This window comes from Vitis riparia, chromosome 17, assembly GCF_004353265.1.
Source record: "Vitis riparia cultivar Riparia Gloire de Montpellier isolate 1030 chromosome 17, EGFV_Vit.rip_1.0, whole genome shotgun sequence".
NCBI lineage: Eukaryota > Viridiplantae > Streptophyta > Magnoliopsida > Vitales > Vitaceae > Vitis > Vitis riparia.
Window position 1 is genome coordinate 12,803,882 of NC_048447.1, and position 18,117 is coordinate 12,821,998.

General features: G+C 36.8%; 3 protein-coding genes across 5 annotated transcripts; 1 reads left to right on the forward strand and 2 right to left on the reverse strand.

Moving 5' to 3' along the window:
* Nucleotides 1-5,671: 5,671 nt before the first annotated feature.
* LOC117903932 lies at nucleotides 5,672-10,094 on the forward strand. 3 transcript variants are annotated; one of them, XR_004649545.1, is made up of 4 exons: nucleotides 5,672-6,050; nucleotides 6,141-6,199; nucleotides 6,292-9,672; nucleotides 9,768-10,094. XR_004649545.1 is itself a non-coding variant. In XM_034816441.1 (3 exons), exons 1-3 carry the CDS (start codon nucleotides 5,972-5,974, stop codon nucleotides 6,403-6,405), a joined length of 252 nt encoding a protein of 83 aa, XP_034672332.1. In that variant the 5' UTR covers nucleotides 5,917-5,971; the 3' UTR covers nucleotides 6,406-6,829. The 3 variants fall into 3 exon arrangements, 1 of the variants encoding a protein (XP_034672332.1); XR_004649546.1 differs by having other exon boundaries at nucleotides 9,773-10,094; XM_034816441.1 differs by lacking the exon at nucleotides 9,768-10,094 and having other exon boundaries at nucleotides 5,917-6,050; nucleotides 6,292-6,829.
* Nucleotides 10,095-10,677: 583 nt separating this feature from the next.
* LOC117904576 (GDSL esterase/lipase At1g74460) lies at nucleotides 10,678-13,191 on the reverse strand. Its single transcript, XM_034817254.1, has 5 exons — nucleotides 12,302-13,191; nucleotides 12,058-12,188; nucleotides 11,708-11,947; nucleotides 11,368-11,617; nucleotides 10,678-11,237 (listed from the first exon to the last, which is right to left on the reverse strand). The coding sequence occupies exons 1-5, from the start codon at nucleotides 12,678-12,680 to the stop codon at nucleotides 10,939-10,941; spliced, it is 1,299 nt and encodes a 432-aa protein (XP_034673145.1). The 5' UTR covers nucleotides 12,681-13,191; the 3' UTR covers nucleotides 10,678-10,938.
* Nucleotides 13,192-13,343: 152 nt separating this feature from the next.
* LOC117904575 (geranylgeranyl diphosphate reductase, chloroplastic) lies at nucleotides 13,344-15,153 on the reverse strand. The gene is made up of 2 exons (XM_034817253.1): nucleotides 14,159-15,153; nucleotides 13,344-13,914 (listed from the first exon to the last, which is right to left on the reverse strand). The coding sequence occupies exons 1-2, from the start codon at nucleotides 15,124-15,126 to the stop codon at nucleotides 13,479-13,481; spliced, it is 1,404 nt and encodes a 467-aa protein (XP_034673144.1). The 5' UTR covers nucleotides 15,127-15,153; the 3' UTR covers nucleotides 13,344-13,478.
* Between the last annotated feature and the right edge of the window lie 2,964 nt (nucleotides 15,154-18,117).

An 18,117-nucleotide genomic window follows, 5' to 3' on the forward strand; every position in this document is an offset into this window, starting at 1 on the left:
TTTGATAATAATAGAAATATGAATGAAAAAGAAATAAATTGATCATAATATTCTTACATATAGTTTGAAATATATATATTTTTAATTTTAAAAGAATAAATTTGAGAGTTTTTTTGTTATTAAACAAAAGAATATCTCTCAAAATATTGGGGTTGTGAGGTTCTAATCCCAGAGAAATTATTAAGATATAATGGTTTATCGTTGTAAAAAGACAAATAAGATAGAGTTCAATGATAAAATAGTTATTTTAAACTATTTTATATTATCATAGATACGAATGAATTAAAATACTACCTATTAGTAAAGAATTAAAATCCTAGTGTGATTTGATTTCTATTACAATCATTTTTTATTTCAACCTAATCTTCATAAAAGTTATCCAAACGTCGAGAACGAATGAGAAAAGTAATAAGATATTCATTTTTATTTATCATTCCTTTGTACCAAACACTCCTTATAGTTAATAAAAATATCTTTTTTTTTTCTTTTTAAAAAGCAATAAGGTTGATAAAAATTTCAAAATGATTTTAAAAATTAAAAAATTATTTGATTTGATAAGTAATTCTTTTAAAAATGTTTTTTTTTCAAAAAAAAAAAAAAAAAACTTTAGGGAAAACACTCAACCACATTCTTATGCTCAGAATCATTATTTCTTAGATTCTATTCTCATGCTTGATCATATGTACTTCTTATCATTATTGTTATCCAGACCTTATGTCAATCTCAAAAGGGAAAATAGGCTTTAGGCATTTGGACTTCTTCACCACATTCTAGTATATCCTATTAATGTGGTGACACTCACAAGCAAAAATAAAGAAAATAACAAGATATTTTAATATGAACCTCGATATCCCCTTTGTAGCTTAACAATATTAAGAGTGCATTTGATAATGTTTTTATTTGAAATATTTTTAATGAAAGTGTTTTTAAGAAAATCACCTATAAATATTTTTCCAAAAGACACTGTAAGTGATTTTTGAAGCTATAAATGATTTTACAAATTTTAAAAAGTGTTTTTTAAATTTTACCACACACCTTCTTTTCTTTAAAAACACTTTTTTTTTTTGCTATACCAGTGTTTTTAAAAAGTACTTCCTATTGAGGCTTTATGATCCAATGTTCCCATTGTATTTATGTTACTTGTTTTGATTCCGGTAGGCACTGTCAATCAATTCTTTTTCCTGTGGGGCAAATCACACCAGGAGCCTCTCAGCGGGTAGAGAAACAAGAGAAAGCCAAAGGACAATGATTTTTTGGATGCTTGGAGCATAGACGAACATGCAAACATATACTATACAAGATGGAATATGTCCAAGATCTTCAAGTTCATCAGCAGGTTTCAGAGATATCTGAGGGTAAATCGAGTAGGAGTTTCCTTCAAAATTTCACAAACTCATGGAGCTTCTGCACACTTGAGGACCGGGAACTACAATAACCAGACAATTTCGTAAGATAATGGTTAAGAAACAGTCAAAGACAAAGGTTTTGGTCTTTAATCCTAGCCTGTTTCAACTTTCAGGTGCCCCTTGTCTGGGGTAAGGCCTTTGACAGGTTCTTGTTCTGTTAAAATTCAGGAAAGCCTAAATATCAGAACAAGGCCTTTGGTCCCTCCTCAGTCCCCACATAAGCCGATACCTGTTGTGCCTCTAAAAACAAGATTTAATTGTATACACATACTTTAATTTGAAATTAATACGGCTTGATGAAGTGTCTATTTATCTTTAAATAGAGAAACAGGGCAAATCAATGCCATTTTCTTCTAACATCACCTCTAGGCTCTAGTAGTTATTCATCAATAATGATCTTATGTAGTGCATTCTGAAATGTATGGAGCATCTCAATCCTCAATGGCAACATTTAAGAAGTGGGAGATGGGTGGATGCAGACTTAAGATAATTCCCATGCTTATGGGTAAGAAGAAACCAATTTTCTCCATGAACTTCATGATACATCTCATTCATGTTGACTCTCACAAAGAAACAGTTTTCCTATATTCGTTTGTACACTGCTCCTCGTGTTACATGCAAATGTGAGAATTAATGCATAGTACTGACTAGAGCTTCAAATAAAAACTTGCCCTGATGTTATATCAAGTATACTTGAACTAGCCCAGATGGCCAAAAGCAGGGGTAGAGAAGCTATTCAGACTAGATTGCTTTCCTTATGTGATACAAAGACTTGAAACTTACTGTATGATAGATTGCAGAAAATTAAGTGTAAACTTGAATTTGGTTTTCGGAATTTGATGATCTGTGAGTCCTTAGAATTTTGTGTTTGTTTCTTTTTTTTTTTTGGCACCTTCCCATGAGAGCCTTTCCTGTCCTCTTCACCTCTGAAGCAGATACATGGCATGCATTCCAGTGTAGGACATGTGTATATCATCCACAAAGTTTACACTTTGTATGCCTCTCACTTGCTAAGTGGCCCTTCTTCTTTTCCCCCCAAAAGGCAATTGTTCAAAGGTAGAGATCAGAACAAAAGTTTCTGCATATCCTTTTTTCTTTCGGTGTAAAAGTTTAGTGGTTTTGCTTAATTTATTAAGATATGATAAGCTGGAAGCTAAAAAAGATTAACATTTCTGCTTCAAATAGAATCTTTTTCTTCTATAAATTCATCTTCAAAAGAATGTATTATACCATACGTATTTGCATAAAAACATATACTTCTCTAATCACTCCACATGTGTCCCCACACGGTGCCTTCTCTTCCAAGGAATAGTCTGCCCAAATTAAACTCCAAGCCTACATTTAAGCCTAGGCCCTGTATAGCTCATTAAACCATTATTTGACTCTGTCCACAGTAGAGACATGTATTGAACTTCACATACCATTGTTGAGATTGAGCAGGATAAATGCAGTGAATTCAGGGTTTATTTTTTATTTTACAGCCATTCCCGTGATTTTAATCTGCATTACATTAGGCCACTCCATCAATGAAAATCTTCTTTAAATGTTTCTTCTATTTCTATTGAATTTTTAAAGAAAATCTTAGGGGTAATACAGGTTCAGCCTCTAGTTCAGTCACAAAACAGCTACTCTTGGCACCTTGATAATTATCCACCCCACCACTAGTGACCTCAATTCCTCAAACCCAGCTTGCTTACTAGCTCTTCCACCATGGTTGCCATCACCTGTTCTCTGACAGCACCATCAAGATCAAGTTCCCAACAGCTCTATTGCTATTAATGTTATACATGCCACTTCAATTTTCATTATTGGGCTCATACTGTTTTGCGATAGTTATGAAGCCAGACCAGCATATGTTTTAGACTTCAACATGGTGGTCGGTTGTGGAGTGTTTAACAAATTACAATGTTCTGGTGCAGACTATTCTGATCTGGTCCAAATTTGGTTTGCAATCCCAGAAAGAGCCAACCCCAAGCCCATAAAACCTTTCCTGGCTGAGCAAGGTTTAAGCCTGAGAAGACTATTGAGCCATGGGCCATGATCCAATAACTCCAAGGGGTTGTGGATTTTTCCTTTTTGTACCAATTGGGACTTTCTCTTCACCATTCCCATGGGATGCTTTGGTTCACAACTACTAGTCTAATTACATGGTGCTTACATCCTGCTGTACCTCAACTTTTCTGGTTCACTCCTACATTCCCCACCAATTCATTTCTTGATTAGAAGTATTTGGATTATCCAAGGACCTTCCCAGAAGGTAACTTTAATGTGGTCAGTTTCCCCTCACTCAGTTTTGCTATGGCACCTGCAGCTCAGCTAATTATCTGTCCTGTCCAATTGAGATACAATATTATGTATGACTATGCCTTAGGGCATATGGGTTGAAGCATGGTCATGCCAATTGATGTAGATTCTTCATTTTGACCAATCAAAACCACGTTATGATTTTCAGTCTCACTCCATGTCTTGTTTATGTTCTTCATTTAGCATTCAGACCCAATAACAACAGAAAACCTATTTAGCTTTCATCATTCCATTAAGCCCATTGCAGAAAGCAGCTCTTACTTTTCAGGGAGGGGGGAAGCTCATGTGTTGAAAAATTACATAGAGTTTTTCTGAAAGTGCCAAGGATATTTTTAAAATTAATAAGCATCTGTTTGAATGAAAGAAAATTGTGGTAAGTCAGTAGGAGAGTCGGGATGATGGGTGAGGATGTATAACATTGATCAGGTATGAAGTAGCTGATGAACTCATCAACATGACTGCAACATTCGTGGCTTCATTAACATAGTACTCTATCTCCAAGGCTAATGTAACATTCAGATTTTTTTTTTCTCCCATTTCTTTTGAGGTTGACACCATGAAAGAGGCATCCAGTGCTATTGTCTTCCAATTCAAAAGGTATATGGCTATTTCAATTCTTAGTTATTTCAAAGAGGTCATCATTGCGTTGGATTCAACCATTGTCAGGAAAGTTAGTAATTTTTCCATGTGAACATTGAGAATTTTACCACTGAAAGTTCCAGGAAAGAACGAGGAAAAAGAAGATAGTTGAAACATGCCTTGGAAAGCATTTAAAAACTTAAGAAATTTAGGCAGGAGGTTCTTGGAAAGCACTTTCCTTTCCTTCTCCTTGCTCTTTCTCAGAACAGAGAAAGCCAACACGTGTACCGTTAACTCTCATGACCTACCTATGAATTTTGATCACTTTTCTAAAGTTTCTTCCAAAATGTTATAATGAATCATGGAAAGTAGTGGAGAAGCACTAAAATCAGGTTGGACCTTTCTCTTTTACTTGGTGCTTTAACTTTATTACTTTATCAACCATTTATATCTGTAAGACACTAATTTTCAGCTTTTGGGTTATTCACACTTAGACAAACTTTTGGTCATGGCTTAGTAAAGTTGTTTGCTCCATAGCCTCATACTTAGTTCAACATAGAGTTGATCATCAACTTATAGACTTTGATGATCTCCCTTAGTCAAAAGAGCTAACCTAATCATTAGAAAAGATTGCTGCCAAACCATCTAATTTTTAGAACAGAACATTCTTAACAAAAGAACTAAGAAAGAAAGAAAGGAGGAGGAGAAAGAAACATTGCAGCAGGAAAAGTTCATGAATGGAATGATAATGGCCAGTGGACAATTCCGAATTTTAGGGTGAAATTCAGTGTTTTCGGATTTAATGGAAGTTCCTCATTGACTTTGAAAAGAAAGAAACATATGCCAATAGGAATGTTTTTGTCCTAATGCACGTAAATTTCCACAGCTTTAGAATGCTTTCACATCCTGTATATGAGTGGCTGCATGTGCTATATATGATTTATTTATATGGACGGCTGTTTCTGTTTTTGCATTTCTCCATCAATTAGAATTAATTAGGACTGAGGGTTTCAATGAATGATATCAATTTTCCAACTTATATTACCTCAGCAGCAGCCAAAAATGATGTGAAAATTTGACATTTTGGTCTTGCTTGGAAATTAAAAGCTCATCACATAGAACATCTGCTCATAGCGTAATCGATGTCCTATCTACTTGGCACAATCCCTACCTCATGGTTTTTTCTTCTCCAACCCCACTTTCTAATCAATATGGGATTGAAATTCATTCAAAGAACAGATCTTCTATTTGTGAGTTATCTTGTCGCTGACTCGCTGCTATTAGCCTTGCATGCCTGTTTCAATACATACCATTGAAATCCTTCAAATCTAATGATATATTCCACTAGGCCTTGACTAATGCCAGAGCAATCTTTTGTCACCCTCCACTTGCATAGTGTATTCATCTTTTTCTTACCATCTTGACTTAATAAATTTCTCATGATATCCCCCACTCAGCTAATCTCAGGGCCTCACTGCATTTTGGCTTCTTATCTATGATTCACAATGGAAACGCGTAGACAAGCCTCCACAAGGTGTCCTGTTACCATCACCTTTTTTGACTTAGGTGATATGACTGCATCCCCAACACCCCAAATTCATTGTAAACATGTATAAATGCAGCAGTTGCTTTAATAGAAACAACATTCACATTATTTGTCACCAAGAAAGAGTGCTATCAGAATGGCGAGCAACCTCCGCTTACTTGTGATTTTATTGGGTTTTTCTTACCTTATCTGTGTGAATGCTGTCCCAGTTGCAAGTAAATATTCTAAACCTCCCCCATCTCTTCTAATCCTTCTTGTTTTCTTCTTCTTCTTCTTCTTCTTTCTGATGATCTTTATATTTTCAGGAACCAGAAGGATGCATGGATATCATCAAGGTCATCAAGTTTCAGAGGTTTCCTTCCTGGTACTATACAAACTTGATGCTACAAATCTAATGCAAAATCGATCCATGATATTTTCATACGCTAAATGCATATTTTTCCTTTTAATTTACAGAACAACATGGAGAAAATTTGGGAGGAACAAAACATTAGAGCAAGGATGGATGCGGAGCTGAATGATTATCCAGGATCAGGGGCTAACAACCGCCACACTCCAACCCCCCACTAGGAAGAGGTTTATGGATTCTTAGTTTTTCTAGATAGTAATTATGTTTCTGGGTAATCTGGTATCATGTTAAGAATGGTCATAAACATGATTTTGCACCTTAGTTGTTCGTATTTAGGAGTTTAGAGTTCAACTATTCGTTTCCACCATAGCTGTTTGTTATGTTATGGAGGAATCCAAGATTCCAAATCAAATCATGTTTGTTTGTGTATCCTGTCCTACATCTACATCCATGATGGGGTTCCGTGTTGTCCTGAGATAGTTCCTGTTTGATGCAGAACCAGCAGGATCAGAAGCACCCCTTATTCTACAGTGGTTAATTTGCCATGTAACTTTCTTGTATGGGTAAAACCCCTTTGTTCTTGGTATTTCTTGATTATGAAGTAAATTTCAAACTTCTAGTCGGTTTTGGTTTCAAGTTTTAGAATCCTACCTTCTATCTTTTCTGTGATAAGTCTTATTTTTCTTGTGTTGCAAGTTTGCATGCATGCATATACAGCTTTCTTTCTTGGTATGCTTTGTGGCTGTTGCAACTGCTAAAGATGTGTTCCCACCCTTAGGATCTGCCATGGATTACTCAAAAAAGAAAGGAAAACAGGGAAAGAGAAAAAAGAACTCTGCCTTAATTGCTAAGTTTCTTGGACACGGCAAAATTCTGGTGGCCTTTAACTAGGAATTGCTTGTTTCTTGCTTGACTTGGCTTTGTTTTGGAAAGAGTGTGGAGAAATAAAATAAAGCAGTTCCTTTCCGCAGGTAGGTGTTGGACAACCAAACTAATCTTAGTTTTTTTAAATCTATTGTTCATTGACACAAGATCCTGTTAGGTGAACCGCTTAAAAGTTTTTGTAAATATCTCAAACATAGTTTATGTTGAGTGGAGGAAGTGGATTGTTAGGTAGCAGCAACCACTTTGTTACAAATTTCCACTTTGGAGCCTTGGGGTCTATTGGAAGTCCCATGGGCCATGGGATGATAATATTGTTTTGTTTTCTACTTTTCTATAGCATCTGCAGGCACCCATCTGTTAGTATAAGAGAAAAAAGAACTTGGGAAGCACATTCTTTGATGAAACACACAACAAACACCCATTTCAAATGCTATTTTAAACAAGGTCTAGCATGACTTGGAGAGGCAGAAAATTTGGCTACACAAATTTGAAAAAACTCACCCTATCAAAAGAAATTGGAATCTGATTTGGACACCACCGACTACAGTTTCGGTGCATGAAGCTTTGTTTCAAGTAGGCTCTTTCAAAAGCAAAGGCTGTCCAAACGAGTTACCAAGGAATTTTTGTGGACATGGGTTGTAAACTTTCTCATCCCAAAGAATCTGATTTGCTTGGCCTAGTATCATGTTATTCATCACAACAAAATCCCAAAGAAGCTTTTCTTCTATGTTAATTCTGATCCTCAAAACATTTCCAACAGTGCATGTTTGGCTTGGAAGTTACAACAGACTGCAAATTGTTTAAAACTTTCTTGTCTTGAAGATCTACCTGTTTTATTGTTCTGGAGGTATAGCACAGGTACCATACCTCCAACAGAGTAAACCAATTACTTGTAGCCTCATCATAAAAGGTTTCACAGCTGTGTCATGACTTAAGTTCACCTTCATGCTTGGGTGCATGATTTTTTTACTTTTATCTATTTTGACAGAATTGTTGGGTTATTCAGTTTGTTGGAATGATGGCTTCCTCCCCAAATGCCTCAACTCATTGAACTTAATTCCAATTTTATAAACAAGGATTGGATTTCTCTTGATATGGTAATATACCAATATCGATAACTTAATGGTTGAAATAGTAAAAGCGTACCTAACATTAATATCAGTTTAGACCCAAAAATTCCGAAACTTATAGCATATGGTAGATTACCATGGCTGCTAAAGCTCAAGTTTGATATCTTTATTACAAAGTTTCCTCAATGCAGCATACCAAATCAATGTTTGGTACTAAGATGGCAGCACTCCAGGAATTACTCAATGAGATATAATTTTTCTGCATCATAACCACAACTTCAAACCTTAATGACATGATGATAGAATAGACATGCCTGACCTTTATGATCTTTTGTTGGGCATTTGCCCTGTTTTCTTTTAAATTCTGGTAATAGTAGAATCCATTGAAAGAAGTAGCAAAATCTAGAAGGGAGAGATGCATGGTTTAGTTGTTTGATTGTTATCAATTATATGTCCATTGAAAGTGTAGTTGGTTGAGTGAGAAAGGAAAAAAGAAAATGTCTTAAAAAAAAAAGCCTCATTTCTCAAAAAGCATATCCTGGATCAATGTTTCTCATAATGCATAAGGGATATGGGTGTAACAGATTTTTCCTTTTTCCTTTTGTCTTTTTTTTTTTGGGTAAGAAGTAAACAATCAACATTGACATCAGTATCTCTAGTTTGTTATGATACATGAAGTCATTCATTCACCAAAACTCAACTTATATAATCTTGTTTTCTTCTTTCTGAAGTCGTAAGTCATAGCCCACTTACAAAGTGGGCAACTTGACCTACTTTCTTAATGCCATTTGAAAGTCTAGAAGGCGGCTTAACCTACTGACTGTAATTGGCAATATTTCACAAAAATGAATACCCTTAAAAGTTTGATACCAAACAGAAAACACAGAAGCGGAATTTTGTGTTTATTTTAGTGATGTTGAAAGGCTTCAAGTGTCTTTATTAATATTGTTAGGTAAGTTCCTATGTAGATGTATGGTTAGCCCAAAAGATGGAAATAAATATGGCAACCACTCCACATACTCAAAAGGAAAATGAAGAATACCTTGGGAACAGGATGCTAGTCAATTTTAATAAAATCAGCTTAGGGACCCCCTCTCATTGCTAGAATTTAGCCTCTACTGTTTGTAATGGTGGGGCTATCTAATTAATGAAGCAATGGGGATATGAATAAGTGAGAAAACAGCTCTCTTCACCACTTCTGAGACAATTTAATTTTGCTGCCTTCATTAATGTTTTTCCTTTCACTCGTTATATTTTCTTTCCCTTTTTTAAGCTAAAGAACAAAAAAGGAAAACAAAGAGCTGATTATGCAGTGGGGCATGGGAGAAAGGCAGAACCACCCTCATTGCAAATAATCTCATGAATATGTACTATCCCCAATTTTTTTACAGTATTGGGTGAAAAGTATTCAGTAGTGATTCATTGAAGCAGTTACTCAGCTTGAAGGGTCCTTTTCTGGGCAGAAGCAACTCCACCTAAGACTCATGGGGGATTGGTATCTCTGGACTTATCCTGTACATCATCTAGAGCCATGTATGGGCATTCTGCATTTATGATTTTTCTGCTATTATTTGTCATTGATGCTTCAACTACACAAGCAGGAGTGATTTGTATATTGGTTTCCTTAGTGCAGGGAAAAGGATGGGAAAGGATAAATGTCAGAAACCAATGGTGACAAGGAAGGTGTGCTTGTATAGGAATAATATCTTTTGGCATCTTTCTCATTCTATTCTTACTCATACTACAGAGAGGATCATGTGAGAGGTGATCATCCAAATAAGAGCTGGAAATTACTTTGTTCTTCTAATTCATTAATTTGCTGAGGAATCTGTTAAGCAAAAGCTTGCATATATTTCGAGAAGTGCAGAAGATGCACTGCTTACATATTGAGCAGAAGAAGTTCATAACACTGTATATGTATGACTTTTTCTTAATTATGTAGATACGTTTTAAAGCCGTGAGGTTCTAGTAATGCCTACATGAGAGTGAACAGGTTGTTACATACTGAATTAGAGCTGATCCTAACCCTGGTGTGGAACTTATTTATCTGACCCATAACAGATGTTTGTCTATCTTTATATAAGAGATAATTGTGATATCCCACCTCAGAAAAGTGGGAGAAATTCTTGACAATAAATATGTATTGGACTCACAACAAACAATATCTATATAAAAGGAAGTAAGTCGTTACAAAAGTACTTTCTAATATTACTAGCACTTTCGAATGACCAATTCTTTATGCAAGATCAACAGTTGAATATAAGTCATATTTGACATTTACATGTAGAGACATTAACCATTGGAAATTGAGTTGGAAAAGCTTCATTTGAATGGCCATGTAGGTAGAACCGTAGAACCACCTGAGAAGTTTGATTTTAATGGTCATGATATAGGTTGACCCACTGGAGAAGTTTGATTTAATAGTCATGATATAGGTTGAACCACTGGAGAAGTTTTATTTTAATGGTCATGATATAGGTTGAACTACCAGATATGTTTGATTTGAATGGTCATTACCAGAGTGAAATTGAATCTGTATTGACTATGGCAATGCCATAATATATTTTTAATTAATATCTTATGACTGGAACTACAAGAAGATGAATCCAAGGAGATGACAAATTGCATCAGAATCTTGTAGCTGGTGTCTCAAATGTGTGCACTCTCATTTTCCTTTACACACAACATCAAATAAATTCATAACCTTATACAAATAATTATTATTATCTGATAACAAATCAACAGGAATTCAAAGAAGATAGTTTCTCTTATGGATACTTAGAAATTAAGTTTTAAGAATTATCCTTCTGGAGATGGAGCAACTGCTAGCCCTGGGGAAGGAGCATCAACTGCTAGCCCTGGGGAAGGAGCATCAACTGCTGGCCCTGGGGAAGGAGCATTTGTTGCATTGACGGGCAAAAATCCAAATTTTCTGATGAGCTCAGTTGCAATAAGCTCATTAGCACTATCTGATGGGTGATACTCATCCCAAAACACATACTTGCTTCTATCTTCACACAAAATCGATGCAGGGACACATGTAAGAGCAGGTCGGATCTTCCCAAATGAGCAACAGGGGGAGTCTGAATTATTGAATCCTGCAAGCACAAAATTTTGAATGCAGTCAAAAAGGAACCTCAGTTCAAGGGCATGATGCATTTCATCTCAGATCCTACTGAATATTCACATTGGATTTGGAGTTAAAAGAGGTCAAGCATGTCTACTAACCATATTTTTGTGGATTGGTTATCACAGCATCGACGACATCATAAGCATCTCCAAATTTGAAGCTGGCATTAGGAAGGTTGCCTGACAACTCTTTCAGCATCTTACTTCCAGCTTGATTGAAGCTGATAGCTAGTTTGTTTGTTTTGTCCTGGCACTCCCCAGATGTGCTTAAGACCCTTTGAAGGGGGATACAACCCATGGGACCCAATCCAAACACCATCAGCTCTCGCGCTCCCAAGCCGTGCAATATCTATATATGTATACATAAACATACTTCAATTACATATCCATTCAACAAAGGAGAAACTAAAAATGAAATATTCAGTAAGAGTGAGTCTACCGTGAGCTGTCTTTTAAGGGTTTCCATTAAGTAGTTTATGAATCCCTCGTCTGAGTACTTCCATCCATCATTGTAAACTGGTAGCAAGTAATTGTTAATGAAGTCATTGCTTCCTAAAGCAACAACATACCGTGATTTTTGAAAGAAATTTTCTGCTGCTTCTTTGCCAATTTTGGCTTTTATCAGCTCTTGTGTTCCTTGAAACAACCCAATCTGTTTATAGAGTGAAAACCTTTGAATCTGCAAGAGGTCATAGACTCATAAATCTAAATTTAGACCTAGCCAAGTGCTTATTAATTCTCAAACACAAAAAACACCAACCAGGAAAACTGCTCGCTATTGCAACTTACAAAGAGGCTGCCGGTTTCATTCAAAATCCCACCACCTCCAGAGGCATAGTTCACTCCATTTTCCAGTATCATGTCTTCTGTTAAAGATGGATCGAGAAAAGCTGGTGGTCTTGGGAGACCTGTCCTATCACCTGAATGCAAAGAGGTACACAAGTTAAAATCATCAGACACCCTTTTGTAAGGGAAAATTCTTACATATATTGGTTCATGTATTCATAATTCGAAGAATAGTTGTTAATATTACCTATTATGTCAGCAACAGTGCGTCCATTACAGAACCTCCCGTTTGGCAAGCCATTACCGAAATCAATACCATACCATGGAAGGCTTGCTTGAGCAAGGCTCTTGCTGAGGCGGTCATTGTTCCCGACGTCTGAGAGGGAGTCACCAAAGATGAACTGCACGACCTTGCAGTCGTATCCATCCATGGCTACCCCTAAGAGGGTCGTAACCATAATTGTGCATGCCACCGCCAACTTCATTATAGACACAGGCTTTTCAAGCTCTCCAGATTTTGCTTTGCAATTGCTTGTGGAAGACTTGGCTTGGTTTAAATCAGGATAGAGAGCTATAACAACATGAAAGTTATAGACAAGTTGGCAATATATGTTAGCAAGACTCATGCTTTGAGAGAGGGAGTTTGATGAACCAACCGTTACTGATTCAAACCTACTGCAACTACTTGTGTTTCAAATTACAATGGTTGACGGTCCAATTATCCCTAATAGTATAGGTGGGTTCGGCTATAAAATTTATCCAATCCCACACGCCATTGAAGATTATGCGGGACGCTTTAGTATTAAAATTGTAAAACAAGGGCTTTTGTAGTTGAAGAGTTGTTTACTGTACATGTTTTTGTCTCCCTAGGGATGGCCTTTCTTGGAATCATGGGCTATCGTTGGTTTTGCGAATTGGTGAAACCAGTTCACCTACCCTCAGGTCATCTTTTCTGTCCATATAATCAGGTAAATATGGATATTTGGGCGGTTGCTCCGATGTTTGGTTAGGACAGAACCGGAGGAAAATGGGATTCGGAAATTTGCCAAAATATATGGAGGCAGCAGCTGTAACCTCTAGTGCCAGCCGTCAGGAAGGTAAGAAACCCAGGAATCTGAGTCAAATTCTTTTCCTATTCCAGAATTAAAGATTTAAGTTGGTGGGAAGGGAGGGGAAGAAGTCCATTTTTATGGTCCTTCTCCAATGCATCTCCATAAGCCATATGGTCCAAAGAATTCTATTGGTATAAATCACTATGCTTTAATTTTCATACCATTATGGATAATTTGTAACTGCTGAAATCCTAGTCAACAGATATAAGATACCCACTGCATATTACTCGATCTTAAACAGATTCTTCACTTACAGGTGAGAAAAAAAAAAAAAAACAATCAAGCTATCCATCTGCAAACAGTGAATGCTTTTTATACGCTTATCTTATCCATCTCCCTCCTAAGAGCATTGGCCCTCACCAAGCTCCCGATAGTATTCACAGCCAGCTTCAAATCCTCCAATGGGTTCCCGGGTACCACCTTCTTATACAAATAGCTGTCAAAGGTCATCTTCTGCACATACTCATCCGCGCACATCTCCACAAAGGCCTCCCTGGCTGGATTTGATCGATAGAACACCTTTTGCAGCACATCCAACACCTTGTAAGTTGGCCAATAGGTTTTATCCCACTTCTCCAAATACTTCCTTAGGTCTCCCTCGTCCACCATCCTCTTCCCATTCTCTGACCCCTCCACTATCGCCTCTGCACACATTCTACCACTCTTTGCCGCAAAGTAGATACCTTCACCGGAGCATTTGGTGACATACCCTGCTGCATCTCCAACCAGAGCAACTCTCCCCGCTAACCTGCATCATCACAAATTTCTCAACTTATTCCCAAATCATCCAAATTTAGCCCACCTCTTCATTCAAAATAATTTGTTTTTCCCCTGATTTCTCTCACATTTTGTTTTTTCGTCTGTAATTTTCATCATACAAATTGATATTTATTTCTATTTATTTTCATCTTCCTAGCCCAAGGTATCAACATAGATATAGAGAACGCAATGATTATAAATGGTATATTAAATAGTTGCCATTATAAACAAACCTGCGAGGGCGAGGGTGTTCAGGAATAGGGTGGGCCTCCACACGGATGATCTTTCCACCCAGTATCTTCTCCTTGGCTCTTAGCCGAGTAGCTAGCTGAAACTTCTTAATGTCTGATTTGTGGGTCACCGTGCCGGTGCCTACGGCTACGTGGTCGCATTTCGGGAACACCCACCCGTAAAAGTCCGGCGACACGTCGTCACCGACGTACATTTCAGCCAAATTCTCGTAGTACACCATTTTGTCGTCCGGGATTTTAATTCTCTCCTGAAAGGCAATCGCGTAGTCGTAATCACCGGCGCCGATGAACTTCGCCACCCGCGAGTTGGCACCGTCAGCGCCGATGACGGCGTCCACCTCCAACGTGCGCCGCTCGCCCACTCCACCGGTCTTGCTGTCGTAGCCGGTGTAGTGGAGGACGTAAGGGGCGGTGGCGCCTTTGGGGGCGTCCATCTTAAGGAAGAGACCGTTGATGACGGTGGCTCCGGAGGCGCAAGCGCGCTCCCGCAGATAGGAATCGAGCACTTCGCGGCGAACCATTCCGATGTACTCGTGGGGCTTCAACGTTTGGCCGATGTCGACGGCGACATTCGAGGGAGAGATCATCTTCATCTTGGTGACACGCCGGTCGATGATGTCCAAAGGAAGATCGAACTCTCCGACCATGCACAGAGGTATGGCGCCGCCACAAGGCTTGCAGTTGTCGAGCTTCCGCTCTATCAAGAACGTCTCGATGCCGCCCTTGGCCAGTGTCTCAGCAGCAGACCCTCCGGCGGGACCACCTCCGACGACAGCGACTCTAAGATTCCGGCCAGTGACCTTGGGGCTGAACTTACCAGCAACAATGCGGAGACCCCGGGAAGCGGGTTGAGCAGGAAGACGCTTGACGGGGAAAACATGGCCGGAATTGTAAGTGTCCGATGAGGACTGACGGAGTCCAACGAAGGTTTTGAGGGAAATGGAGGCCATAGTTGGGCGGGCAGTGGGGGAGGAGGAAAGTGAAGGAGATGAATAAGTACATAATTGGCGATATGGTTTGGGATATGAGGGGGGTGAAGACCGTCGGATTTGGAAGGATTGAGGGTTGAGATTGGTCATGGATAATGTGGATGGATTTTGATGTTGTTTGCACGTGAAATGTCATGTGCTTTACTTGAGCACCGTCCAAGTGGTTGGCGTTATGCCACGTCTTTACAGGCTCGACCAACAGGCCTGTCCATCATCTAAGCAAAAGCAAACTATTTACTACATGTTCCTTCTTCAACCACTTTTGAAGCTCATAATAAATGAGGTTTGGTTAGCTTGGGAACAGGGAATCAGACCTGAATATTTCTTCAACTTGCCCTGTCATTATCATATGCCTACTTATCTAACCTCATTAGCAGCTCTGATCTTTTCAAGGCTTGCCCTGATTCAAGATGAAATTTTGGATGCCTCTGTTCAAGGACATGAAGGGTCTATCCAGAATGATTTCAATTCTGCTCGAAAAGTTTAAGTCTATGTTAAAGAATTTTATCTAAATATTCTTAATCAACTTTCGAATGTTGTCATTAGGTGATAGGTTCAAGGATTGGAATATGTGAGAAAGGAAAAGGATGTTTCACCCCTCGTCCAAGCCGTGCTTCTGAGCTTCGTGGACACACCTAGTCGATTCAACTTCATCAAGCACGTCCAAAGCCCCAGCCCTACCAAATTGCTTCCCAAATGGATAGTTTGGACGGTATGCCCCTTTGAGAAAAGGCCCAACAAAACCTCAGACATGCGATGCGACTGCCATCATATCATGGCAACAGGAAGTACTGGGTACTTCAAGTTCATCCCTGTTCAAACCACAGGAGAGAACTAGCAAGCAGGTTCCTTGTGTTCCTGGGCTTTTAGCACTTTCCTGGTTCTTCAGAGGAAATGCATCCTTTGCCCATTTAGCACAAAAGGGCAGTATATAACTTACAACCAAGCACTGGACATAATAAAAATTACCTACTTTGAAATGGGAAGGATCAAATCCCATAGAGCCATTGAAAAACCAAAAAAACTCTCTCATGTTCAGTAAACAAAATTGAAAATAGTACCCTATGTGATACATGACTTCAAAATTGAAAATAGAACCCTATATGATAGATGACTTCCCATGTTCGAGCTTTGACCCAAAATGCCACATTTTTTTTTTTTAATTTCATAAAGTAAATCTATTTTGAAAATAATGCTCAATTTAGTGCGTTTGTACCACGTGGATTGCCATATCATAAAACCGTAGTTGGTAACTACGGTTTTATTTTTTTAAAACAGTCAAAATGGTGATTGGTGACTACGGTTTTGACTGTTTTAAAAATAGTCAAAGCCGTAGTCACCAACTACGACTTTAACTTTAATTTTATATATATAAAATTATGTTGTTTGATTTAAAATATTTAACTTTAATTTTTTTAAATAAAAATATTATATTATTTTGATTTTATATTGATTAAAAATATGTGAATGGTTTAATAAAAATATTTAACTTTAATGGACATTATTATTTAAAGAATAGTAATATATGAAATTAAATAATTGATGTCTTTAATTTGATATAAAAATATTTATGTTTAATTTTATTAAAATATTTGACACTATACTCAATATAAATATAATTAGTTATAAATATACTATTTTATGCCCTCATAATGAAGAATATTATATTATTTTGTAATTTTGTGCAAAAATTGAAGTCAATTATGCATTTGTACAAAATTTAATATGACTTCAAACAGGTAAATAATTGAAAAATTACTTAAATACAACAAAAATAATTTTTTTTCTCCATTTTTTTCCTTTCAAAATGGGATCAAAATGGAATGGAAAGGCTTAAAATTTTAAACTTAAAATTTCAATTTAATAGAATTTGTTTTTCTACTTCTTAAAATACAGAATTGTAGAAAGAAAATATCTATGTTTTTCCAATCAATTCACTATTTAGTTTAACTGTTTTGGTAAATAGATGAAAATGTTTATAGAATATTTTTGTAAATTCATTGAGAATAAGAAAAATGTTCCTTATTGGGTACTAACGGGAGTTTTGGGTAAAAATGATTTCTTTAAAACAAAAAATTCATAAATTAATTTTATTCTCAAAATAATTTTCAATGTGATATGTGTCTTGTTCATGAGGGTATTCACATCAGAAAACTGTAATTGGTAATCACGATTTTTGAATTTTTTTTAAAATAGTCAAAATAGTAGTTGGTGATCATAACTTTAAATTTAAACCTAAAACCAATTTTTTAAGTTCAAATTTTAAATTATGCGAATGTTCAATTTTTTAAGAATTATTTTGATTGGAGGTTAAAATTGTAAATTTTTTTAATGCATTATTTTTTCAATATTAATATAGTGTTGTTGTAACTAATTAGTTATAAATATAATTAGTTTAAATTTAAACCTAAAACCAAAATTTTAGATTGTCGGATTGCTATATGTAAGTGGTATATATATATATATATATATATATATATATATATATATATATAAAAGTTTAATCTAAGTTTAAAATTTATCATATTTTCATTTAAATATATAATAATTTGTTCATAAAAAAAATAAAAAATAAAAAGTTAACAATATAATGCAAATGAAAATAAACAAAAAAACAAAAAAACACCCCTCAATGAGTGCCACATGATGGGGTCTTCCTCTTTCTCTGTGGACACCTATGATACAGAGATGTCTTTGTGGAATCTATCTGTGCAATCTGTCATGTCTTAGTATGTATAGGTTGAGATGGAGCTGATGGAGGCAAGACTTGACGTCTACGTGGACCACGACATCTCCTAGGTGGACATACATTTAACTGTGTAACATGTGTAAGGGTATGATGCATGGTAGTCTCTATGGGAAGAGGTATAGGTGATGGTAAGGTGGCAGATGGTGGGGCGATCTCAGGTACAGTGATATCCGATATGGTAGCATCTAGGAGATGTGATATAG